The 17109-nt window shown below is 44.9% G+C and overlaps 1 protein-coding gene across 9 annotated transcripts; it reads left to right on the top strand.

Moving 5' to 3' along the window:
• Positions 1 to 3908: 3908 nt before the first annotated feature.
• Positions 3909 to 15999, top strand: LOC115147549 (carcinoembryonic antigen-related cell adhesion molecule 5). Of its 9 annotated transcripts, none has more exons than XR_003866393.1 (12): positions 3909 to 4180; positions 4389 to 4695; positions 5455 to 5630; positions 7999 to 8182; positions 8418 to 8524; positions 12376 to 12648; positions 12979 to 13281; positions 13922 to 14023; positions 14396 to 14426; positions 14547 to 14654; positions 14719 to 14895; positions 15045 to 15999. XR_003866393.1 is itself a non-coding variant. In XM_029689787.1 (12 exons), exons 1-12 carry the CDS (start codon positions 4072 to 4074, stop codon positions 15132 to 15134), a joined length of 1824 nt encoding a protein of 607 aa, XP_029545647.1. In that variant the 5' UTR covers positions 3909 to 4071; the 3' UTR covers positions 15135 to 15999. The 9 variants fall into 9 exon arrangements, 5 of the variants coding, with proteins under 5 accessions (XP_029545647.1, XP_029545645.1, XP_029545644.1 ...); XR_003866392.1 differs by having other exon boundaries at positions 14707 to 14895; XM_029689787.1 differs by having other exon boundaries at positions 4419 to 4695; positions 14547 to 14652; positions 14830 to 14895.
• Positions 16000 to 17109: the final 1110 nt, after the last annotated feature.

The raw sequence follows: 17109 nt of genomic DNA, 5'->3' as shown, positions 1-17109 counted from the left end.
CACTAACTCAGAGAGGCTGCTGCCTACATTGAGACCCAATCACTGGCCACTTTAACAATGGTTCACTAGTCACTTTAAACAATGCCACTTTAAATAATGCCAGTTTAATAATGTTTACATATCTTACATTACTCATATAATATGTATACACTGTATTTTATACAATCTATTGCACCTTGCCTATGCCGCTCGGCCATCGCTCATCCATATGTTTATATGTACATATTCTCATTCACCCCTTTAGAGTTGTGTGTATTTGGTAGTTGTTGGGGAATTGTTAGATTACTTGTTAGATATTACTGCACTGTCGGAACTAGAAGCACAAACATTTCACTACACTCGCATTAACATCTGCTAACCATGTGTATGTGACCAATAAAAGTTGATTTGATTTATACAGTACATATGTCAGTCTTACAGTTTCATTATCCTTATACAGTACATATGTCAGTCTTACAGTTTCATTATCCTTATACTGTCACGCCCTGGCCATAGAGAGCCCTCGGGGTTCAAGCAACGTGCCCAGGAGGTGAAGGAGAGTTGGTCATCGGAAGAGATACTAGGTGGATGCGAGACCCTTCCTTGGCGGGAGTTGCCGAGGAGTAAAGAAGGACAGCGATGACGCCGGGGTCCGCGGCCACAAACAACCCAAGGGCAACCCCATGATTTTTTTTGGGGGGGGGCACAAGGGGCGGTCGGCCGAGCCGAGGATAGAGCCAGAGACCGTCTGGAAGTCGATGGAGCAGTTTGAGGAGGGAAATCGGAGAGAGATGTTGGTTAGGAGTATACTGCAGCACAGGTGCCCTGAAGAGCGTGTCATCAGTCCGGTGCAACCTGTGCCGGCTCCACGCACCAGGCCTCCAGTGTGCCTTCCTAGCCCGGTACGTCCTGTGCCGGCTCCCCGCACTCGCCCTGAAGAGCGTGTCATCAGTCCGGTGAAACCTGTGCCGGCTCCATGCACCAGGCCTCCAGTGCGCCTCCCCAGCCCGGTACGTCCTGTGCCGGCTCCCCGCACTCGCCCTGAAGAGCGTGTCATCAGTCCGGTGCAACCTGTGCCGGCTCCACGCACCAGGCCTCCAGTGCACCTTCCCAGCCCGGTACGTCCTGTGACGGCTCTCCGCACTCGTCCACCAGTGCGTGTGCACAGTCCGGTGTCTCCAGCGACGGTCTACAGCCCGGAACCTCCAGCGACGGTCTACAGCCTAGAGCTTCCAGCGACGGTTCACAGTCCAGAGCTTCCAGCGATGGTTCACAGACCAGAGCTTCCAGCGATGGTTCACAGTCCAGAGCTTCCAGCGACGGTTCACAGTCCAGAGCCTCCATTGACAGTCCACGGTCTGGAGACTCCAGTGACGGTCTACAGCCCAGAACCTCCAGGGACGGTTCACAGTCCAGAGCTTCCAGCGACGGTTCACAGTCCAGAGCTTCCAGCGACGGTTCACAGTTCAGAGCCTCCAATGACGGTCCACATTCCGGAGACTCCAGTGACGGTCCACGGCCCGGAGCTTCCTGCGCCGGTGCCATGGCCGGAGCTCAGTCCAGGCACGGCGTCCAGTCCCGCTCCATGGCCAGAGCCTTCCTCTGCGCCGGTGCCCAGTCCAGGCACGGCGTCCAGTCCCGCTCCATGGCCGGAGCCTTCCTCTGCGCCGGTGCTCAGTCCAGGCACGGCGTCCAGTCCCGCTCCATGGCCGGAGCCTTCCTCTGCGCCGGTGCTGAGTCCAGGCACGGCGTCCAGTCCCGCTCCATGGCCGGAGCCTTCCTCTGCGCCGGTGCTCAGTCCAGGCACGGCGTCCAGTCCCGCTCCATGGCCGGAGCGTTCCTCTGCGCAGGTGCTCAGTCCAGGCACGGCGTTCAGCCCGGCTCTATGGCCGGATCCGTGGTTTGAGTGGGTTCTACGTCCCACACCGGAGCCGTCACTGACGCTAGTTGCCCACCCTAACCCTCCCCATATAGTTTCAGGTTTTGCGGTCGAAGTCCGCACCTTTGGGGGGGTACTGTCACACCCTGGCCATAGAGAGCCCTCAGTGTTTTAGGTCAGGGCGTGATTAGGGGGGTTTCTAGGTATTATATTTCTATGTTGGTGTGTGTATATGGTTCCCAATTAGAGGCAGCTGATAATCGTTGCCTCTAATTCGGGATCTACTTAGTGTGTCCTTTTTCCCACCTGCAATGTGGGATATTGTTTTGTTTTGTATGAGTGTCTATGTGCGCTACGTATTTCAAGATCGTTATGTCTTTGTTATTTTGGAAGCTTCAATATCATTAAAATGTGGAACTCTACTCACGCTGTGCCTTGGTCCAATTATTCATACGACGGTCGTGACATATACAGTACATATGTCAGTCTTACAGTTTCATTATCCTTATACAGTACATGTGTAGAACAAATGATCAGATATATGGGGTATTGTGTAGGTGTCACGCCCTGACCTGAGAGAGACGGTTTATTTCTCTATTTTGTTAGGTCAGGGTGTGGGGTGGGCATTCTATGTTTTGTATTTCTTTGTGGTGGGCCAAGTATGGTTCCTAATCAGAGGCAGCTGTCTATCGTTGTCTCTGATTAGGAATCATACTTAGGCAGCCTTTTCCCACCTGTGTTTTGTGGGTAGTTATTTTCTGTTTTGTATTTCGTTACCTGACGGAACTGTTTGGCTTTTCAGTTTGTTTCTTTGTTCTAGTGTTTCGTTGTTTAATAAACCATAATGAACACTTACCACGCTGCGCTTTGGTCCCCTCTCTACGACAGCCGTAACAGTAGGTATTGTAATGCAGTAGGCTACAGTTGAAATGTCCTGGTGTAGCCTGGTGTAGCTATTTCTGCCCCATGCAACACTGTTCAGGAACACTTTTTCTGTGTGACTTGTCAACTGATACAGCATCGCCTGTCTCTCTGCTTGAAATTCATCAGTTTACAGTGTATCAATGAAATTTGGATAAAGAGTAGAATATATTGTTATATACAACTCAGGTATAAATATATTGTTACATACAACCCAGGTATAAATATATTGTAATATACAAATCAGGTATAAATATATTGTTATATACAAATCAGATATAAATATATTGTTATACAACTCAGGTATAAATATATTGTTGTATACAACTCAGGTATAAACATATTGTTATACAATTTAGGTATAAATATATTGTAATATACAGTTATTACAGTTATGAAACTATATAGGTAAGCACTACTCCATTTTGGTTCAGCAGTTATCTGTTTTGAGCCGTTTGATTAAGTGATAGACAAATGTATTGTTATCATATTACAAGAAAATCATATCAAAAGTAAAGTGAATATTGCATTTTGAAAGGCAGATACTTGAATACTTGAATATGTGTGCAAATTGAAAGAGTGATTTGGGGTTTTGAGTTTTAACCACGTGACATTTTGATTATCTGTTTAGAGTTTTGTACTTAGAGTTGTGAAAATGTACCACATACTTGTGAAAATTGCACCAAAGTGAAAAAAATTAAGACTGTAAATTGTCTTTTCAAATGTTTTAAGACTTTTTATGGAAGAATTGTTATCAATACTGAAACGATAAAAAATGTAATGCTACATTTCGTGTGTGTTAATAAAGTTGTGACATTTGAAGCATGTTGTGTTTTCGTGGAGCTGCAGTTAGAGAGAGGGGATATAAGGGAGGCGGAATAAGGGAGGGGGACGGTGTCTTGTACTATCAGTTCTGTGCACATGTGTGTGTGTGTGTGTGTCTGGAGTGGTTCTGGTGTGTGTGTGTGTGTGTGTGTGTGTGTGTGTGTGTGTGTGTGTGTGTGTGTGTGTGTGTGTGTGTGTGTGTGTGTGTGTGTGTGTGTGTGTGTGTGTGTGTGTGTGTGTGTGTGTGTGTGTGTGTGTGTAGTGGGGCGTGTAGGTTACTAGGTCCTAACCTTTTTTCTGTTATTTTTATCGGTCCCCACATCCTGCTCTCTCTCTCTCTATCTCTCTGTCTACACCATTCATTCACACTCACCACCCTCCATAACCACTTTATCTGCAGTACATACACACACACACAACAAATAGAAACACATTCAAACCTTTACACGCACACGGATAAAAATTCCATGTCTGCTTCTTCAGTCAAAAACAAACTTCCAGTCAAATGGGGTTTTCTGGATAAGGAGGAAGGAGAGAAGATGACTACTCTCAGAACAACAGTAGTAGTTTTACTGGGTGAGTTGTGCTGTACTTGTTATCATGGCTTTCAGATTATTATTTTATAGAACACCAACAGTCTGTCTTCTTTTTCTTCTTCTCTGAAGGTTTGTACACCTTCTGCCAGAAGACAAGTATGTTTTGTACCATTGTCTAAGTTGTGTGTGTTTCTGAGTGTGTCTGACTGTGTTGGATACCCCCCGTCCCATCCCCATCCCCGTCCCAGGAGCCTCAGTCCTAGCAGCCTCAGTCCAAGGAGCCTCAGTCCCAGGAGCCTCAGTCCCAGGAGCCTCAGTCCTAGCAGCCTCAGTCCAAGGAGCATCAGTCCCAGGAGCCTCAGTCCTAGTAGCCTCAGTCCTAGTAGCCTCAGTCCCAGGAGCCTCAGTCCCAGGAGCCTCAGTCCCAGGAGCCTCAGTCCTAGGCAGACCGTTGCTGTACGGCCCCTCAACAGCCCTACAGAAGACTGTAGAAGAATTCCAGTGTGAAGTGGAATCCTCCAGTAAAGAAGTGTCCATCCTCTACCAGCTATTCAGGTGGGTGTTGCTGTATTGTAGGGAATTCAGGGGGTAGCCCTGACCGAGACTCAAACGACTGTCAACCCAAAACCTTAGTTGTTACGCCAAAAGATCCTTTTCCGAACCTCTTGACCAGCTTGCTAAGTGTTTGGTTAAGATCGCTACAATATCTACCTCAAGACCCTAAGTACTGGAGATCTGACAGGAGGTGTTGTCAATATGAATATATCAGTAGGCAAGTAGGCTAATCAATCCAATGCAGTGCCTAGGGGGTAGGGTTCTAGGGGTCAATTTGAAACTCACATGAGACAAGACCTTAAAGATACACTATGCAGAAATCGCTCTGCCATTTCCTGGTTGTTCAAATTTGAATAGTTCGCCTAATTTCAGTTTATGTGACAAAACAAGCATGTATAGTGTTGAGAACTCTTGTACCATCTAAACCGCTATGAAATATATTTTCCATAACCAATATAGTATTTTCAGCTGTTTGAAGTTGGTGTACAAAATTGAAAGTAAAAGATGCAAAAACAAAACTTAAGAACGGAAAGCATACATAGAACAGATCTACCGCTTCTGAGACTGGCTTTTAATGAGGATTACAGATCTATAACTCACATTTCTATGTGAATTTGGTTGGGTCGCCCCCAAAAAGTTACATATTGCAGCTTTAAGGTTCTACAGAGCCTTGTCAATATAATGCCATGTAAACAACACAATAAAATATACATTTTACCACTGTTATGTATCCAATCCATTACTGTAATCTGTCCTCAGGGAAGGTGACCGGTCCAAGACCTTAGGCTTCTACACCGCTCTGTCTGGTGAGATGGCCAATTTCCCTCTGTTCATCACTGCTTCCTATGAGGGCTACATGGTGTGTGTAGCCAGCGTCCAGAACAACACAGTAATACAACCCACCGTCAGTGAAAGACACCACCTCAGAGTAGTCGGTGAGTCGTAGGCCCTGTATTAATACTTTTGTTTTGTTCTGGAAGAATTAGCGTCGCAGGGAATGGCTGCCATTTTACAGGCTCCTAACCAGTTGTGTGTTTTTCGCATTGTTTGTAACTTATTTTGTACATAATGTTTGATGCTACTGTCTCTTATGACTGAAAATAGCTCCTGGATATAAGAACAGTGATTACTCACCTCAAACTGGACAAAGATCATTTTCTTTAATGAGTCTGAAGTGAAAGATATAATGTTTCTCCCAGACAAGGCTCAAATCCCCTTCATTCACATGAAGAAAATAAGGAAATACAGGGGGCGGAGATCAGGGTGCCTTGTGAGAATTCGTCGGTGAGTGGGTAAACCGCCTCTACAATCCGTTCTATTAGACAACGTGCAATCACTGGAGAATAAACTGGAAAAGCTCAGTTTGAGACTATCCTACCAATGGGACATTAAAAACTGTAATATCTTATGTTTCACCAAGAATGACGACACGGATAATATACAGTTAGCTTGGTTTTCCGTGCATCGGCAGGACAGAACAGCTACGTCCGGTAAGACGAGGGGTGGGGGTGTGTGTCTATTTGTCAGTAACAGCTGGGGCGCGATGTCTAATATTAAGGTAATCTCAAGGTATTGCTTAAGATATTGCTGAAGTAGAGTACCTTATGATAAGCTGTAGACCACACCATCTACCAAGAGAGTTTTCAGCTATATTTTTCATAGCCGTCTATTTACCACCACAAACTGACTCTGGCACTAAGACCATAAGCAAAGAACAAAATGCTCATCCAGAAGTGGCGCTCCTAGTGGCTGGGGACTTTAACAGACAAACATAAATCCGTTTTACATCATTTCTACCAGCATGTCACATGTGCAACCAGAGGAAAAAAACTCTAGACCACAGACTGTCCGCAATAGGTTGAGATAGGCTGGACGGTGGTCAGGAAAATAAATTGTGATGTCCGTATTGTGAGACGCCTAAGACAGAGCTACAGGGAGACAGGACGGACAGCTGATCGCCCTCGCAGTGGCAGACCACATGTAACAACATCTGCACAAGATCGGTACCAGGAACGCAGAATCCCTCCATCAGTGCTCAGACTGTCCGCAATAGGCTGAGAGAGACTGGACTGAGGGCTTGTAGGCCTGTTGTAAGGCAGGTCCTCACCAGACATCACCAGCAACAACGTTGCCTATGGGCACAAACCCACCGTTGCTGGACCAGACAGGACTGGTAAAAAGTGCTCTTCACTGACGTGTCGCGGTTTTGTCTCACCAGGGGTGATGGTCGGATTCGTCGAAGGAATGAGCGTTACAGCGAGGCCTGTACTCTGGAGCGGAATCAATTTGGAGGTGGAGGGTCCGTCATGGTCTGGGGCGGTGTGTCACAGCATCATCGGACTGAGCTTGTTGTCATTGCAGGCAATCTCAATGTGGTGCGTTACAGGGAAGACATCCTCCTCCCTCATGTGGTACACTTCCTGCAGGCTCATCCTGACATGACCCTCCAGCATGACAATGCCACCAGCCATACTCCTCGTTCTGTGCATGATTTCCTGCAAGACAGGAATGTCAGTGTTCTGCCATGGCCAGCGAAGAGCTCGGATCTCAATCCCATTGAGTACGTCTGGGACCTATTGGATCGGAGGGTGAGGGCTAGGGCCATTCCCCCCAGACATGTCCGGGAACTAGCAGGTGCCTTGGTGGAAGAGTGGGGAACATCTCACAGCAAGACCTGGCAAATCTGGTGCAGTCCATGAGGAGAAGATGCACTGCAGTACTTAACGCAGCTGGTGGCCACACGAGATACTGACTGTTACTTTTGATTTTGACCCCCCCTTCGTTCAGGGACATATTATTCCATTTCTGTTAGTCACATGTCTGTGGAACTTGTTCAGTTTATGTCTCAGTTGTTGAATCTTATGTTCATACAAATATGTACACGTTAACTTTGCTGAAAATAAACGCAGTTGACAGTGAGAGGACGTTTCTTTTTTTGCTGCGTTTACAATGTCTTCATAGAACTACAATTTCCTCATAGAACTAGAATGTACTCATAGAACTAGAATGTACTCATAGAATTAGAATGTACTCATAGAACTAGAATGTACTCATAGAACTTGAATGTACTCATAGAACTAGAATGTACTCATAGAACTTGAATGTCCTCAGATAATTCAAATGTCTTCATAGAACTACGATGTCCTCATAGAATTTGAATGTCTTTAAACAATTACAATGTCTTAATAGAACTAAAATGTTTTCACAGATCTAAAATGCCCTCCTAGAATTAGAACACAACATTATCAGATTCTATGGTGCTAAGAATGGTTCTACTGTATGGTTCTATGTGTTCTCCCACAGACCCAGTCAATGGTGCAGAGGTTGTAGTCCAATCAGGGTCTTTGGAGTTCTACGAAGGGAAGCCACTGTCCCTACGTTGTAACATCACCAAAGGGAACCACGTCTCCTACCAGTGGCTGGTGGATGGGAAGCCCCTCCCCCTGTCTCCTTTACACAATCAGACACAGGAACTCTTCCTCTACAGGTACTGTATTGTGGATGGTCTGTTATTACTGGTCTGTCTGGTCTGTCTGTCTTGTGTTTGTCTTTCAGAGGTTCACTTTTGCACACCTGAAGATGAACTGATATATTTATTGACAAATACACCATTCCAGTCACATAGATCTTCGTCAATGTTTTATTATTTAGCTTCTTGAAAATATGTGAAAACTCACTGGAAATATTGTTGACAATATCTGTATTTGTATGCACTACTACAGTATGGTGCCCCAGGACAGTGGGGAGTACACCTGTGTTGCTACCAACCAACTCAACTTTACCAAGGTCTACTCCTCCAGGAGCACTGCCAAGGTCATCAAGGTCAAAGGTCAGAGGTCAGGGGTAATTTGTATCACATAATTATGGAGTAGGGTGAAGTTGCCCCTAGATGCTGATCTTGAGTCAGTTTTGCATTTTCCACACTAATGCTTAAGGTTAGGCTTGGGGGAGGGGAAGCTGATCCTAAATCTGTACCTAGGGGATACTCATAGAGATAGATAGAGGGCTCTAGTGCCCCAAAAAACTTTTTAGCATGGGTAGCAACATAGAGGGATTTCACCATTTTGAATTAGTCAACTGGGTGGGACTTCCTATGGGTTAAGGAAGGATCACATAATTCCATCCAGGTCATCAGGAGGGATCAGCCAATGATTTATGCTCATGAGCAAACATTCCATAACTGCAGCTGCTAAAAAATGACTAAATGCAGCTGACAGTATATCACCAACCTTGGCTTTATACCTGTTCAAACAACACACTCCAGGTGGCAGGATGTACCCCTTCAGCTTGTTTACCAAGTCATAGGAGTAGTAGAAGAAGAAAATTGACTACTTCAAAATGGAGATGCCCTCAATGGTGCTGCCCGTGCTTTCACAGATGTCATAATGGGACAGATACAAAGAAGAGTCCTCTATTATTCTTTATGGCAGTGGTTCTCAACCTTTTTGATTACTGTACCACCAACTGAATTTTGCTCTGCCCGTAGTACCACTCATGTGCATTTTACAAGCAGGCCTGCGGTCTCATCAGTCTTGCCAAGTACCCCCAGAGGTCCTAGTACCCCTGGTTGGGAACCACTGTTCTATGGGGGAACTTCACCCCGGAGCTAGAATCAGGGTGGCATGCGCGGGCCAACTGGCAAGTGTCCTCACTGACATTTTCAACCTCTCCCTGACCTAGTCTGTATTACCTACATGTTTCAAGCAGACCACCATAGTCCCTGTGCCCAAGAAAGCGAAGGTAACCTTCCTAAATGACTACCGCCCCGTAGCACTCATGTTGGTAGCCATGAAGTGCTTTGAAAGGCTGGTAATGGCTCACATCAACACCATCATCCTGGAAACCCTAGACCCACTCCAATTTGCATACCGCCCCAACAGATCCACAGATGACACAATCTCCATCGCACCCAACACTGTGCTTTCCCACCTCGACAACGTTGAGACAGCTTATAGGGAGGAGGTCAGAGACCTGGCCGTGTGGTGCCAGGACAACAACCTCTCCATCAACATGAGCAAGACAAAGGAGATGATTGTGGACTACAGGAAAAGAAGGACCAAGCACACCCTCATTCACATCGATGGGGCTGTAGTGGAGCGGGTTGAGAGTTTCAAGTTCCTTTCTGTCCACATCACTATGCATAGTCACTTTACCCCTGCATATATGGTCAAATGACCTCGACTAACCTTTACCCCTGCAACCCCTGCACATTGACTCTATACCGGTACCACCTGTAAATGGCCTTGTTATTGTTATTTTATTGTGTTACTTTTGTTTTTACTTTAGTTTATTTAGTAAATATTTTATTAACTCTATTTTCTACCAACTGCATTGTTGGTTAAGGACTTGTCAGTAAGTATTTCACTGTAAGGTCTACCTACCCCTGTTGTATTCAGCGCATGTGACAAATATAATTTTATTTCATTTTATTTGATGGGGTTAAACACACCGCTCCTGTAATTCTCACAGAAACCACTTGATGTCACCAACATTTTTTAACACTTTCCCTGGATATCGCTAGTCTTTCCCTGGATATCACTAGTCTTTCCCTGGATATCACTAGTCTTTCCCTGGATATCGCTAGTCTTTCCCTGGATATCACTAGTCTTTCCCTGGATATCACTAGTCTTTCCCTGGATATCACTCGTCTTTCCCTAGATATCACTAGTCTTTCCCTACATGTCACTAGTCTTTCCCTAGATATCACAAGTCGTTCCCTGGATATCGCTAGTCTTTCCCTGGATATCACTAGTCTTTCCCTGGATATCGCTAGTCTTTCCCTGGATATCATTAGTCTTTCCCTGGATATCGCTAGTCTTTCCCTGGATATCGCTAGTCTTTCCCTGGATATCGCTAGTCTTTTCCTGGATATCATTAGTCTTTCCTAGATATCACCAGTCTTTCCCTGGATATCGCTAGTCTTTCCCTGGATATCACTAGTCTTTCCCTGGATATCGCTAGTCTTTCCCTGGATATCGCTAGTCTTTCCCTGGATATCGCTAGTCTTTCCCTGGATATCATTAGTCTTTCCCTGGATATCGCTAGTCTTTCCCTGGATATCACTAGTCTTTCCCTGGATATCACTAGTCTTTCCTTGGATGCCACTAGTCTTTCCCTGGATATCATTAGTCTTTCCCTGGATATCGCTAGTCTTTCCCTGGATATCACTAGTCTTTCCCTGGATATCATTAGTCTTTCCCTGGATATCACTAGTCTTTCCCTGGATATCACTCATCTTTCCCTGGATATCGCTAGTCTTTCCCTGGATATCACTAGTCTTTCCCTGGATATCGCTAGTCTTTCCCTGGATATCGCTAGTCTTTCCCTGGATATCGCTAGTCTTTCCCTGGATATCGCTAGTCTTTCCCTGGATATCGCTAGTCTTTCCCTGGATATCACTAGTCTTTCCCTGGATATCACTAGTCTTTCCCTGGATATCACTAGTCTTTCCCTGGATATCACTAGTCTTTCCCTGGATATCACTAGTCTTTCCCTGGATATCGCTAGTCTTTCCCTGGATATCGCTAGTCTTTCCCTGGATATCGCTAGTCTTTCCCTGGATATCGCTAGTCTTTTCCTGGATGTCACTAGTCTTTCCCTGGATATCGCTAGTCTTTCCCTGGATATCATTAGTCTTGCTCAAATAAAAATGTAATCTGTCTAACCACAACTGTTTAAGTCAATCCACTAAAACAATTTTGAGGTAATATTTTCCTCATTTAGAAAAAATTATTTATTAAATCTAATGAATTAGATCTATAAACATTCTATATACACACTGAGCATACAAAACACTAGGAATAACTGTTCTTTCCATTAAATAAGTTGTACATTTTCCTGTGTGGCTCAGTTAGTAGAGCTTGGCGCTTGCAACGCCAGGGTTGTGGATTTGATTTCCAGGGGTGACCAGTACAAAAAAGTAACCACTCACTACTGTAAGTTGCTCTGGATAAGAGCCTCTGTTAAACCACAAAACATGTAAACATAGACTGACCACGTGAATCCAGGTGAAAGCTATGATCCCTTATCAATGTCACCTGTTAAATCCACTTACATCAGTGTAGACAAAGGGGAGGAAACAGGTTAAACACCCCCTTTCTAAAGTTTCTGTTTTTATAGAAGAACACAGACGCAAAAAAATCTGCCCTCTTATTTCCCTTCAGAATGTGTTTGCCTAAGTATAGCGACAGGTAGCCTAGTGGTTAGAGTGTTGGGCCAGTAACCGGAAGGTTGCTGGTTTGAATCTCTGAGCTGACTAGATCAAAAATCTGTCTGTGCCCTTGAGCAAGGCACTTAACCATAATTGCTCCTGTTAGTTGCTCTAGATAAGAATGTCTGGTAAAATGATAGCCAGTATGCACATATCTAAGTCTTACCACACGGTGCTTTTTTCTTTTAGAAAAGAGACGTTTGCATGAAGGGAGTTGTTTTCCTCCAAGTTGCCCTATCTCTCCTGTCTAGGGCAGGAGTTTTCCCTGGTCAGGTCCTGCAGTCAGGAAAACCCCACCCTGCGTATTTCTCAAAGCTCCTGACAGCTAAAATGGATTCTGTCATGTCTGTCACATATTTGTATTTTTTTTAATTATTTTTGGTGAAGTCAGTGTCAGTATTTAATCAAACCCTGTATTCAGATGATATCTTGTTCAAAACTGTCTCCATCCATCCTCTCCTCTCTTTCAGAGCTTGTGTCTGAACCGGACCTCCTCTTCCTGGTACTGAAGGAAAGAGACGGGACCTACTTTGCCCTCGTCACGTGTCAATCACTCAAGGGGACTCCGCCCATCACCTTCTCCCTCTACAGCAGGTCAGAGTTCATCAGCACGGAGACGGTTGACGAGCGATTCGCCAGGTTCTCTATTCCAGTGGTTCTAGATCTCCACATGGGCTTTCTACAGTGTCAGGCAGAGAACGGAGACCGGGTGGTGTATGGTCAGTGGACGGCCATGCACGTTGGTAAGTCTGTCTGTCTGTCTGTCTGTCTGTCTGTCTGTCTGTCTGTCTGTCTGTCTGTCTGTCTGTCTGTCTGTCTGTCTGTCTGTCTGTCCGTCCGTCTGTCCGACAGTCTGTTTCAAGAAAAGGATTTGACCTATAGTTCTGTTCTCAGCACTCAAGACCCACTAGACTAATCAATTCTCATACATTGAAACTCATCATTTCATGTTTGCATCCCAAATGGCATCCTTTTTCCCTACAGAGTGAAAATGTTTTTGCTCTGGTCAAAAGTAGTGCACTATGTGGGGAATAGGGTGCCATTTGTTCCGCTGAGTATATCTACCCCCCCAGTTTCAGTAGGTGGAGCTGTGACGATGCACTACGACGCCGACGTGGGAGAAAACTTCTCCATTGTGGGCCTGAGGTTCTACTGTTCCGTGGAGAGGGGAACCTTTCCACAGTACCGCTGGTTCCTCAATGGAACTGTTCTAGAAGGCCGTGGAGACTTCTACTGGGTGGAGAACCAGCCGGAGCGATCCATTTTGTTGTTATCCGTGGGGAGGAGCAGTGCCGGAACGTACCATTGTGATGTGTCCAACAGCTTTGATGGCACTACGGTGATCAGCAGTGAGGAGAGGTACATCGATAAAGAAGGTTTGGTCTGAGATGAGTCTTTTCTTTTTTCTTAAATATATTTTTATTGGATAGAGAGAGAGAGCTGAAAGAGCAGTGGGCCGGATTAAAACCCATGCTGGCAGCGGTACATTGAGGCCAGATTCAAACCCATGCTGGCAGCGGTACATTGAGGCCAGATTCAAACCCATGCTGGCAGCGGTACATTGAGGCCAGATTCAAACCCATGCTGGCAGCGGTACATTGAGGCCAGATTCAAACCCATGCTGGCAGCGGTACATTGAGGCCAGATTCAAACCCATGCTGGCAGCGGTACATTGAGGCCAGATTCAAACCCATGCTGGCAGCGGTACATTGTACAAATGCTCCAGACACAGAGGCTTAGACCACCGGACCATCCCAGGCATGAGAGTCTTTGCTTGACTGGAATTGTGTGTGTGTGTGTGTGTGTGTGTGTGTGTGTGTGTGTGTGTGTGTGTGTGTGTGTGTGTGTGTGTGTGTGTGTGTGTGTGTGTGTGTGTGTGTGTGTGTGTGTGTGTGTGAATTTTACAGACACATGGCTCTACATAAGGTCAAGGGGTTGTATGTAGTTCAATCAAAGCCTGTATTCAGATGTTTGAAGTTGTTTTTGTTTGTTTACCTCTTCTTCTTCCTCTGCCAGTGTTGAACCACCTCCCTACCATGGTGGTGGCTGTTGTGTTCGGCTGTTTCCTCTTCCTGGTTACCTTGGTGACCACCTGTTGTTTCATTGGTCTGCTGTACCGTGAGTGTACACTCTTTTCTTTTTCTCCTCTATCTCGTCTCTGTCACTCCTCTCTCTCTTTCAGTTTGTCTCTCTGTCTCGCTTTCTCCTCTCTCCCTTTTTAGTTGGTGTCTCTGTTATTTCTCTCTCCCTCCTCTCTTTCTCTCTCTTTTCAGTGTGTCTCTCACGCTCCTCTCTCTCTTTTCAGTTTGTGTCTCTGTCTCTCACACTCTTCTCTCTTTTCAGTTTGTCTCTGTCTCTCTCGCTCCTCTCTCTTTCTCCACTTCTCTCTCTGTCTCTCTCTCTCTCTCTGTACCACTCCTTAATTAAAATGACTTTTACGTGTCACAAATGAATATCTTAACTCTAACCATGTTGCCTGTTTTCCCACAGTGAAAAGACAGTGTCTTGTTGAAAAGTCTACGTAAGTGAATTTACTTCCCTTAACAATCTCAGCCCTGAGATCTCACCTGTTTCACCAGGCTGTATTTCCAACCACTACAGTGGCCAGATATTTATCCCCGTATTCCTCCATCTCCTGCAGGCTGGATCTCAAGTTGGGTCTGGAGATGCACAACATAATGGTGTCTGATGAGGATGAAGGGTTCCTGGGTCGCCCGTGCATTATGGTGGCCGAGGATGATAACGAAGTTGTGTGTGTGTGTGTGTGTGTGTGTGTGTGTGTGTGTGTGTGTGTGTGTGTGTGTGTGTGTGTGTGTGTGTGTGTGTGTGTGTGTGTGGAAAGATAATAAGTACATACTTCACATTCAAGTTCATTTCGAACATCCCCACAGAGTGTAACATATTCCCATTTTCTCCCAATGAAGGATGAAGAGGAATACATGGAGGATGAGGGAGTGGTAAGAGCAGCCAGAATCATTGACTCAGATCAGGTAATGTAGCCTAGATCAATCAATCAATCAATCAACTAACCGATCAATCAACCAATCAATCCATTCATCCATCCACCCACCATGAATCAGTTAACCAATTATCAATCAATAAATGACCCAACAATCAGACTGATGTCACTGATCCACAGGAGGAAGTAGAATCGACAGACGAGTGGCTGCAGCTACAACAGGAACTGAAGAAGACCTTGGAGGATGAAATTCCAGAAAAGAGCTTTTAAATTCTACAACTATCTAAAAAGAAGCGCTGCCTACACATTCCATCACAAAGCCCTCACCTACAGAGAGATTAACCTGGAGAAGAGTCCCCTCAGCCAGCTGGTTCTGGGGCTCTGTTCACAAACACAAACAGACCCCACAGAGCCCCAGGACAGCAACACAATTAGACTCAACCAAGTTGTGAGGAAGCAAAAAGATAATTACTTGACATACTGGAAATAATCACCCCAAAAAACAGTCAGAATACCTGACCACTGTGACTGACCCAAAATGATGTACAGACTCAGTGAGCATAGCCTTGCTATTGAGAAAGGCCGCTGTAGGCAGACCTGGCTCTCAAGAGAAGACAGGCTATGTGAACACTGCCCTCAAAATTAGGTGGAAACTGAGCTGCACTTATTAACCTCCTGCCAAATGTATGACCGTATTAGAGACACATATTTCCCTCAGATTACACAGACCCACAAAGAATTTGAAAACAATTTAAACATTGATGAACTCCCATATCTTCTAGGTGAAATACCAGTGTGCCATCACAGCAGCAAGATTTGTGGTCTGTTGCCATTAGAAAAAGGCAACCAGTGCAGCACAAACAAAATTGTAAATACTACCCATACTTATGTTTATTTATCTTCCCCTACTATTCGTACTACAACTATTTGCACGTTGCTAAAACATTGTACATAGATGATAATATAACACTTGAAATGTATTTTTCAAACCTTTGTCACTGCAATGTTTACTGTTCACTTCTAATAGTTTTTTGTTAATAATGTTTTGTCTTCTCGCTTTTGTTTGTTGTTTATATCAGTTGCTTTGGCAATGTAAACACATGTATTCCATGCAAATAAAACCCATTTGAATAGAGAGAGAGAGAGAAGCTACGTAGAGATCATCAGAGGACAAGAGAACCCTGTAGGATTAAGTGAGATTAAACAGCTCCTCCAATACATCTGCACTAAACACACGCACACACACACTATTGTACTAAAAGTTTACTTGTTCAATTAATAGGAATATTTATATAAATATGTAACAGAAAAAATGTTAGCTGTTATCCTGTTTATCTCACTCTTAACAACTTATTAGTTAGTAGTCACTGTATTTCTGACTGCTATTCATTCTTTTTGCAACATGACATCACTATCAGTTAGCATGTGGAACATTCAGGGTCTAAACTCATCAACCTTCAGACTGAAGAGTTTAACACTGGAGTTCAACACACATCTTAAAGATGTTGACGTCATCATTCTGCAGGAGACATGGTGTAAGGCTGACGTTGTCACTCACTGTCCCACAGGCTACAGAGAGGTAATTGTGCCATCACAGAAACACAGCTCTGTCAATAGAGGCAGAGACTCTGGAGGATTAATCATTTGGTACAAATCCCAACTACAAAATCTAATTGATCCCCTCAAAGTTGGTAAATATCACATTTGGTTAAAACTGAAAAAAGAACTTGTACTGACAGAAAAAGATGTGTTCCTTTGCGCAATATATATCCCCCCCTCAGAATCCCCATATTACTCAGAGGAGATCTTCCCCACCCTTGAGGAAGAGACGTGCCATTTCCAGGCCCAGGGAAATGTGCTCATCTATAGGGACACAAATGCCCGCACAGGAACACTACCTGATCTAACGAGCACACGAGGGGACAGCTTTATTACAGGCCATACTGTTTCTAACGGTCTTCATCTCCCCCATAGAAACAACAGTGACAGCACCGTCAACAAAAACGGAAGGGATCTTTTGCAGCTCTGTAGAAGCCTGGGTCTGTACTTTGTCAATGGTAGGTTACGGGGGGACTCTTTGGGGAGATTCACCTACTGCTCACCTCTTGGCCACAGTACAGTAGACTATATGATCACAGACATTGACCCTTTCTCTCTCAGCTCATTCATTGTCAAGCCACTAACACCTCTGTCTGATCACAGCCAAATTACGTTGTTCCTCAAAAGAACAGACATGGAAACAACC

Source organism: Salmo trutta, chromosome 14 (assembly GCF_901001165.1).
Source record: "Salmo trutta chromosome 14, fSalTru1.1, whole genome shotgun sequence".
In the NCBI taxonomy this organism is placed as follows: Eukaryota; Metazoa; Chordata; class Actinopteri; order Salmoniformes; family Salmonidae; genus Salmo; species Salmo trutta.
The sequence above is the reverse complement of the archived record's forward strand: the minus strand, read 5'-3'. Positions and strand labels throughout refer to the sequence as shown.

Bases quoted from the DNA above. Each gene is read 5' to 3' on its own strand.
- LOC115147549 (XM_029689784.1), top strand. From the start codon at position 4,072: ATGTCTGCTTCTTCAGTCAAAAACAAACTTCCAGTCAAATGGGGTTTT. The intron at 4,181-4,388 runs GTGAGTTGTGCT...TCCCCGTCCCAG, and splicing joins AACAGTAGTAGTTTTACTGG to GAGCCTCAGTCCTAGCAGCC. The intron at 14,896-15,044 runs GTAATGTAGCCT...ACTGATCCACAG, and splicing joins GAATCATTGACTCAGATCAG to GAGGAAGTAGAATCGACAGA.